This window comes from Macaca mulatta, chromosome 13 (assembly GCF_049350105.2).
Source record: "Macaca mulatta isolate MMU2019108-1 chromosome 13, T2T-MMU8v2.0, whole genome shotgun sequence".
Taxonomy (NCBI): Eukaryota; Metazoa; Chordata; class Mammalia; order Primates; family Cercopithecidae; genus Macaca; species Macaca mulatta.
Window position 1 is genome coordinate 38,719,693 of NC_133418.1, and position 14,217 is coordinate 38,733,909.

Genomic DNA, 14,217 nt, shown 5'->3' on the forward strand with positions numbered 1-14,217 from the left:
GCAATCCCTAGTGTTCCTGGGCTTGCAGCTGCATCACTCCAATCTCTGCCTCCATAGTCACATGGCACTCCCTCTGTGCCCCAATCTCCATTTCTTTTAAGGACACCAGTCATTGGATTAGGGCCCACCCTAATGACCACATCTTAAATAGATTACACCTGCAAAGGCTCTATTTCAAATAAGGTCACAGTCACAGACGCCACGGGTTAGGACATCAACATATCTTTTAGAGGACACAATTCAGCCCACAACAGCAGCATAAAGAAAAGGGAATTCAAGGAAGGTCAATGTCAACATTGCCAGTTCCTCCCACCAGCTGTTCTTAATAGAATCCAGCTGAGCTTGGGGAGACAGAGGGAGGAAAAGAGATGATCCCAGTCCCCAGAGATGTTCAGGGCCAAAGCTATTCGGGCTGCTCAGATACAGACCAGGGAGCAGGAGATGTGGGTTTGGCTGTCACTCTCTACCAAGCTCCCCAACACTCTGAACCTCTATTTGTGGTGCAGAGTGGTGAACGCTCCCTGTACCAGCCCCATGCTCTCTCTTTTCCTAGGCCTTTGCATGAACTATTTATCTGCCTGGAATTCCTCCTCAATCAATCCCACCCCACCATTTGACCGCACCAATTTCTACGTCTCCCCAAGTCTCCCCTTAGCTGCCCCATCTCCCCCAGAGTCTCCCCTCCTTCTCCAGGCCTGGGTGGTATTCCACTCTGATTACTGGTCTGTGCCCCCACCCCATAGATATTAAGTCCACCAGGGCAGTGACCGTTGTCATCCCAACTCCTAGCTCATTAACCATTTTTTGGTCAAACGAATGAATTGTGAAACTATAAGTTTCATTGCCAAGGGCCCTACCTCCCTACCCCTTCCCATGGAGAAATTCCTTCTTTTGAAAGAAAGTAAGACATAAGATAGGGCTATGCTAGGAAAGGCTGCTACCATGAGGCCTCCCGAGGGCACTGGCCTTGTATTTCTCATGGGTTGGTTCTACCCCAGAAATAGAAATTACACTCAAATAAATTCAACTGTGAAGAGTGGGGATAGGAGAGGGGAGGAAAGTCATGGGCCCTTAGGCTCAGGCCCCGAGTAGTGTCAGAAGAATGCAGCCCAAAATACAACAAAAGGAACTAAAATGAATCTGCTCTTCCGTGCATCTCTGCAAGGACATACCAGCTGTCCCATTTGGCTGATCTCTTTTGTCCCGGCCCCAGGTGTCTCAAGTCCCACACTTGACAGCCTCACATTTTCCACAGTCAAGAAGAAAAACAAGACTCTTCTCCACCCACAGCCTGGCTTATTTCTCTCTCCTCCCCTTTCTTTTTCAATTGTGATGAAATATACAACTATAGATAACGTAATACTGTCTTAACCATTTTTAAGTGTACAGCTCAGGAACATCAAGCACACCCCCACATTATGCAACCAAAACCACCGTTCATCTCCAGAACTTTTCATCATCCCAAGTAGAAACCCTGTTTCCATTAGCCACTACCTCCCTGTTCCCTCTTCCCCAGCCCCTGGTAACCTCTGACCTACTTTCTGTCCCTACGAGTTTGACTACTCTGCATACTTCCTATAAAGGGAATCACACACAATATTTGTCCTTTTGTAACTGGATTATTTCACTGAGCATCATGTTTTCAAGATTCATCCATGTTGTAGCATGTGTCCAAATTTCTTTCCTTTTTTTTCCTCTCCCCACCCCCCCAGAGAGAGTATTGCTCTCTTGCCCAGGCTGGAGTGCAGTGGCGCAATCTCAGTTCCCAGCAACCTCCGCCTCCCAGGTTCAAGCGATTCTCCAGCCTCAGCCTCCCAAGTAGCTGGGATTACAGGCATGCACCACCACACCTGGCTAATTTTTGTATTTTTAGTAGGCATGGGATTTCACCATGTTGGTAAGGCTGGTCTCGAACTCCTGACCTCGTGATATGCCCACCTTGGCCTCCCAAAGTCCTGGGATTACAGGTGTGAGTCACTGCGCCCAGATGAATTTCCTTCCTAAAAAGGCTCAATAATATTCCTTTGAGTGTGTTTACCCATTCGTCCGTGGATGAACACTTGAGTTGTTTCTACCTTTTGGCTATTATGAATAATGCTGCGATGAAAATTGACATACAAATATCTGTTCCAGTACCTGTTTTCCATTCTCTTCAAAATACATATGTAGGAATGGAATTGCTGGGTCTGAAGGTAATTCAATATTCAAACTTTTCAGAAACTGTTTTGTAGAAAATCTTTTCCACATGGGTTTCCACAAGGGTTTCCACATGGGTTTCCACGGTGACTGCACCATTTCACATTCTCAGCAGCAAAGCACCTAGGGTTCCAATTTCTCCGCATCCTCTCAACACATATTATTTTCTGTTTTTTCATAATAGCCGTCCTAAAGGGTGTGAGGTATGGTTTTGACCGACCTGGTCAACATGGTGAAACCCCATCTCTACTAAAAAAAATACAAAAATTCGCTGGGCGTCATCATGGGTGTCTGTACTCCTCAGCTACTTGGGAGGCTGAGGCAGGAGAATCGCTTGAACCCGGGAGGCGGAGGTTGCAGGAAGCCAAGATCGTACCACTGCACTCCAGCCTGGGCGACAGAGTGAGATTCTACCTCAAAAAAAAACAAAAGAAACAAAAACAAAAAGAAGGAAACATGTGGCCGGGCACAGTGGCTTATGCCTGTAATCCTAGCACTTTGGGAGGCTGAGGCAGGTGGATCGCCTGAGCTCAGGAGTTCAAGACGAGCCTGGACAATATGGCAAAACCCTGTCTCTACCAAAAATATCAGAGAAAAAATTAGCCGGACGTGGTGGCACACGCCTGTGGTCCTAGCTACTCTGGAGACTGAGGTGGGAGGATCACCTGAGCCTGGGAGGCGGAGGTTGCAGTGAGCCAAGATCGCGCCACTGCACTCCAGCCTGGGTGCCAGAGTGAGACCCCGTGTCAAAAAAAAAAAAGAAAAAAGAAAAAGAAACATGCAGGAGCCAATAGACTGGAGGGCTCTCTGTTATGGTAGTGGGACCACCCTGACGAATACAGCCCTGGAGGCAGCCAGCCACAAATCCCCACTCTCTTGCGCAGCCTGTCCTGATTGTATCCAAACCAGATACCACTCACTCATTTTTTAAACACATACTGAATAACACGCATGTTTCAGTTCCACCTTCCTGAGGTTCTACCAAGGTCACTCAGTTCCCAATCTTTGGTTACACATTTTTACACAGTCTTGGTGGACTCCCATGATGGCAGCTGTGTTTGTTGTACTGACAAGCGCTTGAGGCCAACAGAAACTACATAATCCTTGGGTAACCTTGAGTGTGTCAACAGCCACCTTGTATCCAATTCCTTTTTTTGTTTGTTTTTTTGAGACAGAGTCTCTGTTACTTGGCCAACATTGTGCCGGGGGACCGTGCATCCCAGGGACCAGGAGCCAGGACACCCTCAGCTCAGTCACATGTTTAATGGCCTCGCACTCCCAGACTGGAGTGCAGTGGTGTAATCATGGCTCACTGCAGCCGTGACCTAGTGGGCTCAAGCGATCCTCCTCCCTCAGCTTTCTGAGTAGCTGGGACCAGAGACATGCATCACCACACCTGGCTAATTTTTAAATTTTTTTTGTAATGATGGAGTCTCACTATATTGGCCAGGCTGGTCTCAAATTCCTGGGCTCAAAGGATCCTCCCTCCTCAGCCTCCCAAAGTGCCAGGATTACAGAAGTGAGCCACCATGCCCAGCCCCAACTCTTTTCATCATGGTACGAATTCCTGCCCTGTCCACCCCCAAGAGCACTGTAGTGCTTCTGAGTATAGGGGCCTGTGAGCCTCCACTAGGGAGAGGGTTCCTGCAGAGATCAGATAAACTGATCACAACAGCTGGGGTGATAGCAATGTGCTAACTTTCTCTTTCTTCCACTCAAAATATCCTCTGTCTCCCTCAGTCTGTGAGCTTTTTCTCCAGTATGCTCTGCCAGTGGGGGCCCTGCCTGAGAGCCCCTGCAGCTGCAGAGGACAGTTTCTTTCTGCTGAACCATCGCAGCTATGCCCCAGCCCCTACCCTGAAGGAGTCCCCAGGGTCCATGGGCAGTACTTCCTGTATAGGGCTGTCTGGGAGCCACTCCAGGGGCACAGAAATCTTGTCTCTGACTCAGGGTATTTTGTTTTCTGTTTTATGTAAATATTCTTCTGACTAACGCAAATCTTATGTCCATAGAACCAGAAGATTTTTCCAGAGGCAAAGGTAAGGAGGAGGTGAGAGTGTCCTAGGTCTGCCCTTCCAGGGGTTAAGAGCCTGGGTTAAGAGCCAGGCAGGAAGCTCTCAAGAGCATTGCTCAAGAGTAGAGGGGGCCCCAGAGGCCCCGGGAGGGGATGGGAGGGGAACACCAAGGCTGCCCCCAACCAGAGGCCCCCCACCCTCCTCAGCTTCCCTCCCACGGCCTGGAGAGGTGAGACCAGGTATGGAGGCTTGAAAGCCCCTGGTTGGAGGAAGACACAAGTCCAGCAACATGGGAGTCCGGGCAGGGAGCAAAGGAAGCAGGAACAGGCCATCAGCCAGGACAGGTGGTAAGGCAGGCAGGAGCGTCCCTGCTGGGAAAAGGTGGGATCAAGCACCTGAAGGGCTCTCCAGAGCAAAGACAAACACTGAGGTCGCTGCCACTCCCACAGAGCCCCTATGCCCCGCCCAGCTATAAGGGGCCATGCCCCAAGCAGGGTATCCAGGCTGCAGAGGTACCATGGCCAAGTCACACCTGCTGCAGTGGCTGCTGCTGCTGCTGCCCACGCTCTGTGGCCCAGGCACTGGTGAGTCTGCCCCAGCCTCCCCTGTCCTAGGCAGCTCCACCACTCACTGAGCACTGCTCTGTGCTAGGCATTATCCCAAGTCTGTCCTCATTTTAAAGACAAGGCAGCTGGGGCTCAGAGAGGGTTCAGAGCTTATCCAAGGTCACACAGCTGGTGGGTCCGGGAGCAGGTGGAACCCAGAGCTGTCTGACACCCACATGTTTAATGGCCTCGCACTCCCAGCAAAATTGGGTCTAGAGATTGGGTGAAATCAGGATGCCAGGTATGTAGCCTGGATCCTGACTAAGGTCTGGCCCCGAACCGCAGCTGCCTGGACCACCTCATCCTTGGCCTGTGCCCAGGGCCCTGAGTTCTGGTGCCAAAGCCTGGAGCAAGCATTGCAGTGCAGAGCCCTAGGGCACTGCTTACAAGAAGTCTGGGGACATGTGGGAGCCGTGAGTACCACCAAGGATGCACAACAACTGGGGGTCTGAGATGAAGGGTGCTGGGTGGGCTCTGAATGGACAGGAGGGGAGTGGAGCCCCCCTAAGGGATGGTTGAGATGGAATGGGATGAGATGAAATGAGATAGGATGAAATGGAATGGGATGGATGTGATGGGATACGATGACATAGAATAGATGGAGTCGGATGAATGGGATGGGATGGGATGGGATGGGATAGGATGGGATGGGATGGGATGGGATGACAGAATAACAATGGATGGATTGGGATGGATGAATAGAAGAGATGGATGGGATGGGATGAATAAAATGGAATGGATGAGTTGGGACAAGATGGGCTGGTGGGCAGCCGCTGGTGCCTTGGAGTGCTCTGTTGGCCTCTGCCTGAGAGAGCCTCCCCATTGGAGCTGGGAGCCTACCCCCCACTCATGTGTCCTCCACCTGGGGGCCCCCTCCCTCCCCAGGATGACCTATGCCAAGAGTGTGAGGACATCGTCCACATCCTTAACAAGATGGCCAAGGAGTCCATTTTCCAGGTAATGAGGCCCAGATCCTGGATGAAGATTGGGGCCCAAGAGATGAGGGACAGAGCAGGGAAGAGGTGAGCCCCCTAAAGGGGCCATTTCCAGGCTGAGGAGGAGGCCTGGGTGCCTGAGAACTCCCAGCTCCTCCTGGCTGGGAGTAGGTCCTGGCCCTGAGCTCAACAGCACAGCCAGAGATGGTCCTTCCTGAGGGGAAGGGCCCCTACATGTGCCCAACTACTTAACTCCATGAAACTCTTGAACTCCAGTGCCCTGGGGGAATAGGGGTAGGTCTGCCCTGGTGGGGCCTTGTATCCAGGGACTTGGGTGGCATAGACCTCAGAGAGGCCCAGCTGACAGCCCGCTCTGGCCTCCCAGGACACGATGCGGAAGTTTCTGGAGCAGGAGTGCAACGTCCTCCCCTTGAAGCTGTTCATGCCCCAGTGCAACCAAGTACTCGACGACTACTTCCCCCTGGTCATCGACTACTTCCAGAACCAGATTGTGAGGGCTGCAAGCTCACCTCCTGCCTGCCTCCCCACGCAGGCCCCTGTGACCACCCATGGGGAGTTATACACATAGCACCCCAGCCGGGTGGACACACACACACAGCACCCCATCCAGACACATACACACACACAGCACCCCAGCCAGTCAGACACATACATACACACACAGCACACACACAGCACCCCAGCTGGTCACACACACACACACACACACACACTCTGCCCACAAAGGGCCCAGGAAACTAAGTGCCCTTCAGCCATGCACCCGACCACAGCCTCCCAGGTTCAGGTTCATAGGTGGGCTTGCACGCTCACACACTCTTACACTCTCACTCTCACACACATGCTTACACACTTACTCATGCTCACATATATGCTCATGCTCATTCACATGCAATCCCGGCCACCTCCCTTAAAGTCCCCACACAGCCCCATCTTTGCCTTTTGTCTCCCCACATAGAGTTCTAAAGCACAGCACCCCCACTAGGCCTGTTTCCTCCCATTCCAGTGGTCCTGGTCCCTGAGCCCTTGGGCCAGCATGAACAGGGGTGGGCTTCCCTCCCATAGCCTAACACTCCCACCCTGTGCTGTGCCCCAGGACTCAAAGGGCATCTGTATGCACCTGGGCCTGTGCAAATCCCGGCAGCCAGAGCCAGAGCAGGAGTCAGGGATGTCAGACCCCCTGCCCGAACCTCTGTGGGACCCTCTGCCAGACCCTCTGCCGGACAAGCTGGTCCTCCCCGTGCTGCCCGGGGCCCTCCAGGTGAGGCCTGGGCCTCACACACAGGTGAGGGAGGCCCCCACAGCCAGTTAAGTGGGGATCCGGAGGGCTAGAGCCACCTCTGAAGCCCATGAGCACTGGGCCCTGGAAGAGGCAGAGCCGGGAAGGTGACGGGAAGCTCCAGGCAGGGCCTAAGGGAGGAGGGAGAGAAAGGGAGGGGAGGAGAGCCTGGAGGACTCTTCTCCCAGCACCCAGCCTGGCCTCCACCGGATTCTCTCCCCAGGATCTCTCTGAGCAGCAATTCCCCATTCCTCTCCCCTACTGCTGGCTCTGCAAGGCTCTGATCAAGCGGATCCAAGCCATGATTCCCAAGGTGAGGCATCCAAGGCCACACAGAGCCCAGGAGGGTCCCCTGCAGCTCCCACCTCCCTCCCAACTCACACCCCCATCAGGGCCCAGCTGGCTGCCAGAAGTTAGGAGGGGAGAGAACCGTTTGTGCATTGCCCCCACCCAGGGACCCTGGGGCTCAGGCTCAGGCCTGGTAGGTACCAGGCCTACAGTTCATGCAACAAACATTAAGCTCCCCCTGTATGGAGGTGCCACACCAGGTGCCAAAGTACAAAAATGGACAAGATGCAGCTTTGTCCTCCAGCAGCTCACCAACTGATGGAGAAGGATCCCCAGAGGTCCCTGTAGAAAAGTTGCTTTGATCTTTCAAGAGGGAAATTTCCACAGACAGATTCCCCATCTCTGCCTGAGTCCAGTTTGGAGTCTTCCAGACCTGCAGTAGCTGTTGTCCAATGGCCCCACCAGCCCAGGGCTACCTTGCCCCAAAATGGAGCCCAAATGAGGAAAGGCCCTCCCCTCTCAGCCTTTCCCAGATGGGGTCGCATGGGCCACTGCAGACTCAAGGTAGCAGGTGAGGTTCCTGCTGAGGCAGGTGGTTCATGTGAGCCCAGGAGACCAGCTCCAGCAACATGGCAAAACCCCGTCTCTACTAAAAATACAAAAATTAGCCAGATATGGTGGCAGGTGCCTGTAGTTCCAGCTACTCGGGAGGCTGAGGCAGGAGAATCACTTGAACCCAGGAGGCAGAAGTTGCAGTGAGCCGAGATTGCACCACTGCACTCCAGCCTGGGTGACAGAGCAAGACTCTGTCTCAAAAAAAAAGAAAAAAGAAAAAAAGAAAGATGACTGCAGAGATCACAGTGAGAGGTGATGGGACAGGGACGGAGCTGAGGGCTGGTCTGGGGACGCATTTGGGAGGCGGGCCCGCTGCACTTGGGCATGGATGCTGGAGTGTGAGGACCAGGGAGGACTCCACAGTGACTTTTATAGACTGGCCAGAGCAACCAACCCTCTGTAATACCAGCAGCTGAGATGGGGAGACTCAACAAGAAACGGGTTTGAGCAGGAAAAAAGAGCTCCCTCCTGGCCATGTTGAGTTCAAGATGCCTGTGTAAAGTGCAGGAGAGGAGAGTCAGGCAAGCAGCTGAATCTCAAGCCTTGGGGGAAAGTCAGGTCCAGCATATCAGTCTGAGAGTCACTAGCTGTGGGCCACAGCCTTTGGGACCAGACGTAGGTCTGAAGCTGGCTCCTACACTCAGCAACTCTGTGTGAGTCCCCTGCATCCCTTGGACTCTCTGATCCCCAGTGTCCTTATTTGTGAATAGTCTTGCCCTCCCTTCTAGAAGAGAATGAGGGAATGTGTAGGAAGTGCCTAGCTGGGTGCTGGGCAGAGAGTGGAGGCTTGCCAAGTGAAGACCCCATGCTGGCTTCTCTCCGCCCCCACCCCAGGGTGTGCTAGCTGTGGCAGTGGCCCAGGTGTGCCGCGTGGTACCCCTGGTGGCGGGTGGCATCTGCCAGTGCCTGGCTGAACGCTACTCTGTCATCCTGCTCGACATGCTGCTGGGCCGCATGCTGCCCCAGCTGGTCTGCGGCCTCGTCCTCCGGTGCTCCATGGATGACAGCACTGGCCCAGGTGAACCCACTGCCCCCTCCTTAGCCCAAAGCCTGCTCTCCTCCTCCCCCTACCCTGCCCCTGCATGATGCTCTCCCTCTCTGATCCCGCTGCAATGCACCAAGGACAGAAACCGAACGCCTCTTCAGGGTGGCCTTGCCTGCTTTCCCCCTAACGCTCACGTCTCTGGGGTCGCCCACAGGAGAATGGCTGCCGCAAGACTCTGAGTGCCGCCTCTGCATGTCTGTGACCACCCAGGCCAGGAACAGCAGCGAGCAGGCCATACCACAGGCACTGCTCCAGGCCTGTGTCAGCTCTTGGCTGGACAGGGAAAAGGTACAGGGCAGGCACATGGGGACTTGTGGTCAGCGCCTGTTCAAGGTGGAAGCCTGAGCCCAGGAAAGGCTTTGCAGCCAGAGACACATAGGATGGGTGAGAATGGAGTGCAGACAGGCAGGCAGGATGTAGGGCAGACAATGGTGGGACTGTAAGTTAGGGCAGAGCCTGTTAAGGGTTAGGAGTCGCCTCTGGACAAAGGGCTGTGGGCTCCAGAGACCAGCAGGCCCCCTTCACGGGCTGAGTGAGCACCAGGCAAGCCTTCAGAGGCCTGGTTATCTACTAGGAAATGAGTAATGCCAGGGCCAGCTCGAGCCAGGAAAGGGACTGGCCTTCTCTCCAGGGTCCTGATCCCATTACTGCTCCCACACTCCTCAAGGTTTAACTCACTCAGGACAAACCCATCTGCAAAAGGAGAGGGTTGGGCTTGAAGGTCCTAGGGCCCCTGCCAATACTCAGTCAATGACAGGAAATCCCCTGCTTTTTTTTTTTTTTTTTTTGAGACGGAGTTTTGTTCTTGTTGCCCAGGCTGGAGTGCAATGGCGCAATCTTGGCTCACTGCAACCTCTGCCTCTGGGTTCAAGAGATTCTCCTGCCTCAGCCTGTCAAGTAGCTGGGATCACAGGCACGTGCTATCATGCTCGGCTAATTTTTGTATTTTTGGTAGAGACAAGGTTTCACCTTATTGGTCAGGCTGCTCTCGAACTCTTGACCTCAAGTGATCTGCCTGCCTTGGCCTCCCAAAGTGCTGGGTTTACAGGCGTGAGCCACTGCACCCAGACAGGAAATTCCCTTCTTAAAGCAAGATCCTGTCCTCAGGCAAGCCAGTTGATGCTCTTCCTAGGAGGCAGCTGTCCACACTGTGCTCCCTGCTCAGCAACTCCCAAGCCTCCCCGCTGCCCATCACGTCTGGTATCAAGGACCAGATGAACATTAAGGTTCCTTCTAGAACTGAAATGGAGGTGGAGGGAGAGGAGGGTGGTGGCTGAGATTCCACCCCTCTGCCTCAGTCCTCCGTCTCCAGCATCGCCTGCTTTTCTGATGGAAGTCCTCCATTTCAGCCAGCTCCGGTTTGTTAAGGGTTTTAACTGCAGCCAGAGCTGTTCAGTGAGGGCTGATGGAGGAGTCAGAAGGGAGCCCTAAAGTGATCCAGAGAAGTGGAGAGGCCAGGACCACACGACAGGAGAGTCCTGCAAAGGGCCCGGGTCCCCTCCACAGCTATGTGTCTCCTTCCTCAGTGCAAGCAATTTGTGGCTCGGCACACGCCCCAGCTGCTGACCCTGGTGTCCAGGGACTGGGATGCCCACACCACCTGCCAGGTACATCCACCCCTCCCAGTTGGTCCTAGGACTTCCCTCGGCTCCCAGAACCCCCACCCTTTGGGCCCGTGATCCTCAGAGGCCCCACTCCCCTGGGTCCAAGGTGGTCCCAGGTGCATAGGCCAGAGACTGGGAGGCACCCCTCACTGTTTCCATGTAGAAAATCATGACAGTATGGAAAAAGGGGATGGGAAGGGAGGGACGGCCTGAGGAGTGCGGCTGGATGTCCACTATGGGATGGGGCTGTGTTCCCTGGCCAGTGTGTGCTGGTGGGGTAGGGGTACAAAGTAGGTGTTCTAGAGTTAAAATCTCACCTCCTCAGGCTCTAAACCCTAAGGCCTGTGGCTCAGGGAGTGACCCGAGGGGTCTCCAGAGTCACACTGGGAGCACCCGCTAGGCGGGAGGTGGCATGAGTGCTGTTCTTTTCCGGAAGAGCTGAGTGTGGGGAGCCGAGGGGCCCCAGGCCTCAGCCCTGGTGCTGTCCCTGTGACAGGCTCTCGGGGTGTGTGGGACCACGTCCAGCCCTCTCCAGTGTATCCACAGCCCCGACCTCTGATGAGAACTCAGCTGTCCAGGTGAGTCCAGGTGAGTCCAGGCCCCCAGCTGCGGGGAGAGAAGGGGGCAAGTCCTGACCATCACGGCATGGGAGGCCCTTCTGCTCCCCAAGCAGGAAGAGGCGGCTACTCCTGCCGGCTGCTCCATCCTCCCTCTCACCACGCAGCTGGAGGCTCCTGAGGGCTTCTGGTGCGCCATCAGGAAAACGCCCTTTCCGGGACCCTGAGCACTCCCCTCCCCTAGAACCCTGGTAAACCCAACCCCCAGCTCCCCACCCACTTCCCCCACTCCCCTCCCCCTGCCCCGCCCTGTCCCAGGCCTCCCCCTCAGAGCTTGCCCCAGGGACTCTATGGCCCTCAGGGTTCAATGTATTCTGACCAAGGCCAAGGTTTCCTGGGCTCAGAGAAAATCACACTTTGCTACCAAAGCTATCTCCCCTCAGATGCCAGGAAGGCCGTGATCATCTGACTCCACCCTCCTGAGGCACATTCTCTCCGTCATGTTCTAAGTCAGAGGAGCACTTTAGGACGGAGGGGTGGAGGCAGGGCCAGATGCAGCCTCTGTGAACAGGTGCCTGGGGGCTGGGAAATGGCCCTGAGAGGGCAGGACACAGCGACCGTGGGCTTAAGGTGACCCTGAGCACAAGCTTGGTCCACTTTACAATTCTGTTCAGAGCCAGCCCCTAATATGATGGTCATTTATTCATTCGTTCCCTCATTTTAAAAAATGTAAGGCCAGGCATGGTGGCTCACGCCTATAATCCCAGCACTTTGGGAGGCCGAGGCAGGCGGATCACCTCAGGTCAGGAGTTCGAGATTAGCCTGGCCAACATGGCGAAACCCCGTCTATACTAAAAATATTTTTAAAAATTAGCTGAGCATGGTGGTGGGCGCTCGTAATCCCAGCTACTCAGGACGCTTAGGCAGGAGAATCACTTGAACCTGGGAGGCGGAGGTTGCAGTGTGCCGAGATCGTGCCACTGCACTCCAGCCTAGGTGACAGAGCACAACTCTGTTTCAGGAAAAGAAAAAAAAGGTATTTCTTTGCCGGGCAAAGTGGCTCACACCTGTAATCCCAGAACTTTGGGAGACCGAGGCGAGTGGATCACTTGAGGTCAGGAGTTCAAAACCAGCCTTACCAACATGACAAAACCCCATATCTACTAAAAAAGTAAAAAATTAGCCAGATGTGGTGGCACACACCTGTAATCCCAGCTACTTGGGAGGCTGAGGAGGAGAACTGCTTGAACCTGGGAGGCAGAGGTTGCAGTGAGCTGAGATCGTGCCACTGCACTCCAGCCTGGGCAACAGAGCGAGACTCCGTCTCAAAAAAAAAAAAAAAAAAATGTAGTGAGTGCTTGTGACCAGGCCATATCCTAGGGTAAGGGCCATGGCTGAGCCCTGCCTTCCTGGAGTTCACAGCCAAGTCCACTTCTTCCATCTGAGGTGGGGGAGCCAGCCCTGTTCCTGAAACCCTGAATCACAAGCCCCTGTGGGAGGCAGTGGGGAGGGGAGGTCCTCCCCCACTCAGACCTGACCCACAGGAACCAGTTAAATGTGTCCTTGCCCCTCTGATGACAGCTGGGGACCTGGGGGTGGGGAGTCACCAGGAGCCGGGCAGTCACCTTTTCCCAGCTCCCAGGCTCCCGGCCTTCCCTGCTGAAACAGCAAGACCATTGGGTTGGAATGGGAGGCCTGGGCTTCAAACCCAACTCTGCTATCACCTGGCTGTGGGTCCCCAGGCAGGACACACGCACAGTCCCTCTCTGGTCCTCATTCTCCTCAGCTGCAAAGGAAGAGCCAAGTGAGACGGGCTCTGGGACCATGGTGACCAGGCTCTTCCCCCTGCTCCCTGGCCCTCGACAGCTGCCACACTGAAAAGAAGCCTCAGATCCCACACCACCCTCCTCGCCGCCCTTCCTCGGGAGTCACTTCCACTGGTGGACCACGGGCCCCCAGCCCTGTGTCAGCCTTGTCTGTCTCAGCTCAACAGAATCCGACGCCAGAGCCACTTCCATCCTCTCTGGTGTGAGGCACAGCAAGGGCAGCATCTGGAGGAGCTCTGCAGCCTCCACGCCTACCACAACCTCCCAGGGCTAGGCTCAGGAGAAACCAGCCACTGCTCCACAGGACAGGGAGTAGAAGCTGGGCCCTGCCTCACACCCACCCCCATGCATTCAAAGACTGGCTTTTACAGCTATTTGTAATTCAAAATTCAGAAGAATAAAAAATGGGAACATATAGAACTCTAAAAGATAGACATCAGAAATTGTTAAGTTAAGCTTTTTCAAAAAATCAGCAACTCTCCGGCGTGGTCGAGGGTGGACACTGCACACTCTGGCATGATGAGATGGCGACCAGGCAAGCTTTCTTCCTCGAGATGCTCTGCTGCTTGAGAGCTGTCGCTTTGTTAAGATATAAAAAGGGGTTTTCTTTTTGTCTTTCTGTAAGGTGGACTTCCAGCTTTTGATTGAAAGTCCTAGGGCGATTCTATTTCTGCTGTGATTTATCTGCTCAAAGCCCAGCTGGGGTTGTGCACACTAGGGACCCATTCCTGTGTAATGCAATGCTTGCACCAATGCTAATAAAGTCCTATTCTCTTGTATGAGAAAGAAAAAGACACCGTCCTTTAAAGTGCTGCAGTATGGCCGGACGTGGTGGCTCACACCTGTAATCCCAGCACCTTAGGAGGCCGAGGCAGGAGGATCACTTGAGGTCAGGAGTTCAAGACCAGTCTCGCCAACATGGTGAAACCCCGTTTCTACTAGAAATACAAAAAATTAGCCGGGTGTGGTGGCGCGTGCCTGTAATCCCAGCTACTCAGAAGGCTACGGCAGGAGAATCGCTTGAGCACAGGAGAATCACTGGAGCCCAGGAGGCGGAGGTTGCAGTGAGCCGAGATCACACCATTGCACTCCAGCCTGGGTGACAGAGCAAGATTCCATCTCAGTAAATAAATACATAAAAAGCGCTGCAGTAGCTGTGGCCTCACCCTGAAGTCAGTAGGCCCGGGCCTACCTCACTCTCTCCCTTGGCAGAGAAGCAGGTATCCACAGCTCC

The 14,217-nt window shown here is 54.2% G+C and overlaps 1 protein-coding gene across 10 annotated transcripts; it reads left to right on the forward strand.

Moving 5' to 3' along the window:
- The first annotated feature begins 4,265 nt into the window (after positions 1–4,265).
- On the forward strand, positions 4,266–13,775 carry SFTPB (surfactant protein B). 10 transcript variants are annotated; one of them, XR_013402665.1, is made up of 13 exons: positions 4,266–4,558; positions 4,661–4,795; positions 5,102–5,229; positions 5,702–5,773; positions 6,137–6,262; positions 6,866–7,054; positions 7,272–7,361; positions 8,786–8,969; positions 9,151–9,284; positions 10,523–10,603; positions 11,097–11,188; positions 12,179–12,271; positions 12,944–13,775. XR_013402665.1 is itself a non-coding variant. In XM_077959125.1 (12 exons), exons 2-11 carry the CDS (start codon positions 4,693–4,695, stop codon positions 11,157–11,159), a joined length of 1,170 nt encoding a protein of 389 aa, XP_077815251.1. In that variant the 5' UTR covers positions 4,266–4,558; positions 4,661–4,692; the 3' UTR covers positions 11,160–11,198; positions 12,944–13,775. The 10 variants fall into 10 exon arrangements, 6 of the variants coding, with proteins under 6 accessions (XP_077815251.1, XP_014968256.3, XP_014968257.3 ...); XR_013402666.1 differs by having other exon boundaries at positions 11,097–11,178; XR_013402667.1 differs by having other exon boundaries at positions 6,866–7,030.
- The last annotated feature ends 442 nt before the right edge of the window (positions 13,776–14,217 follow it).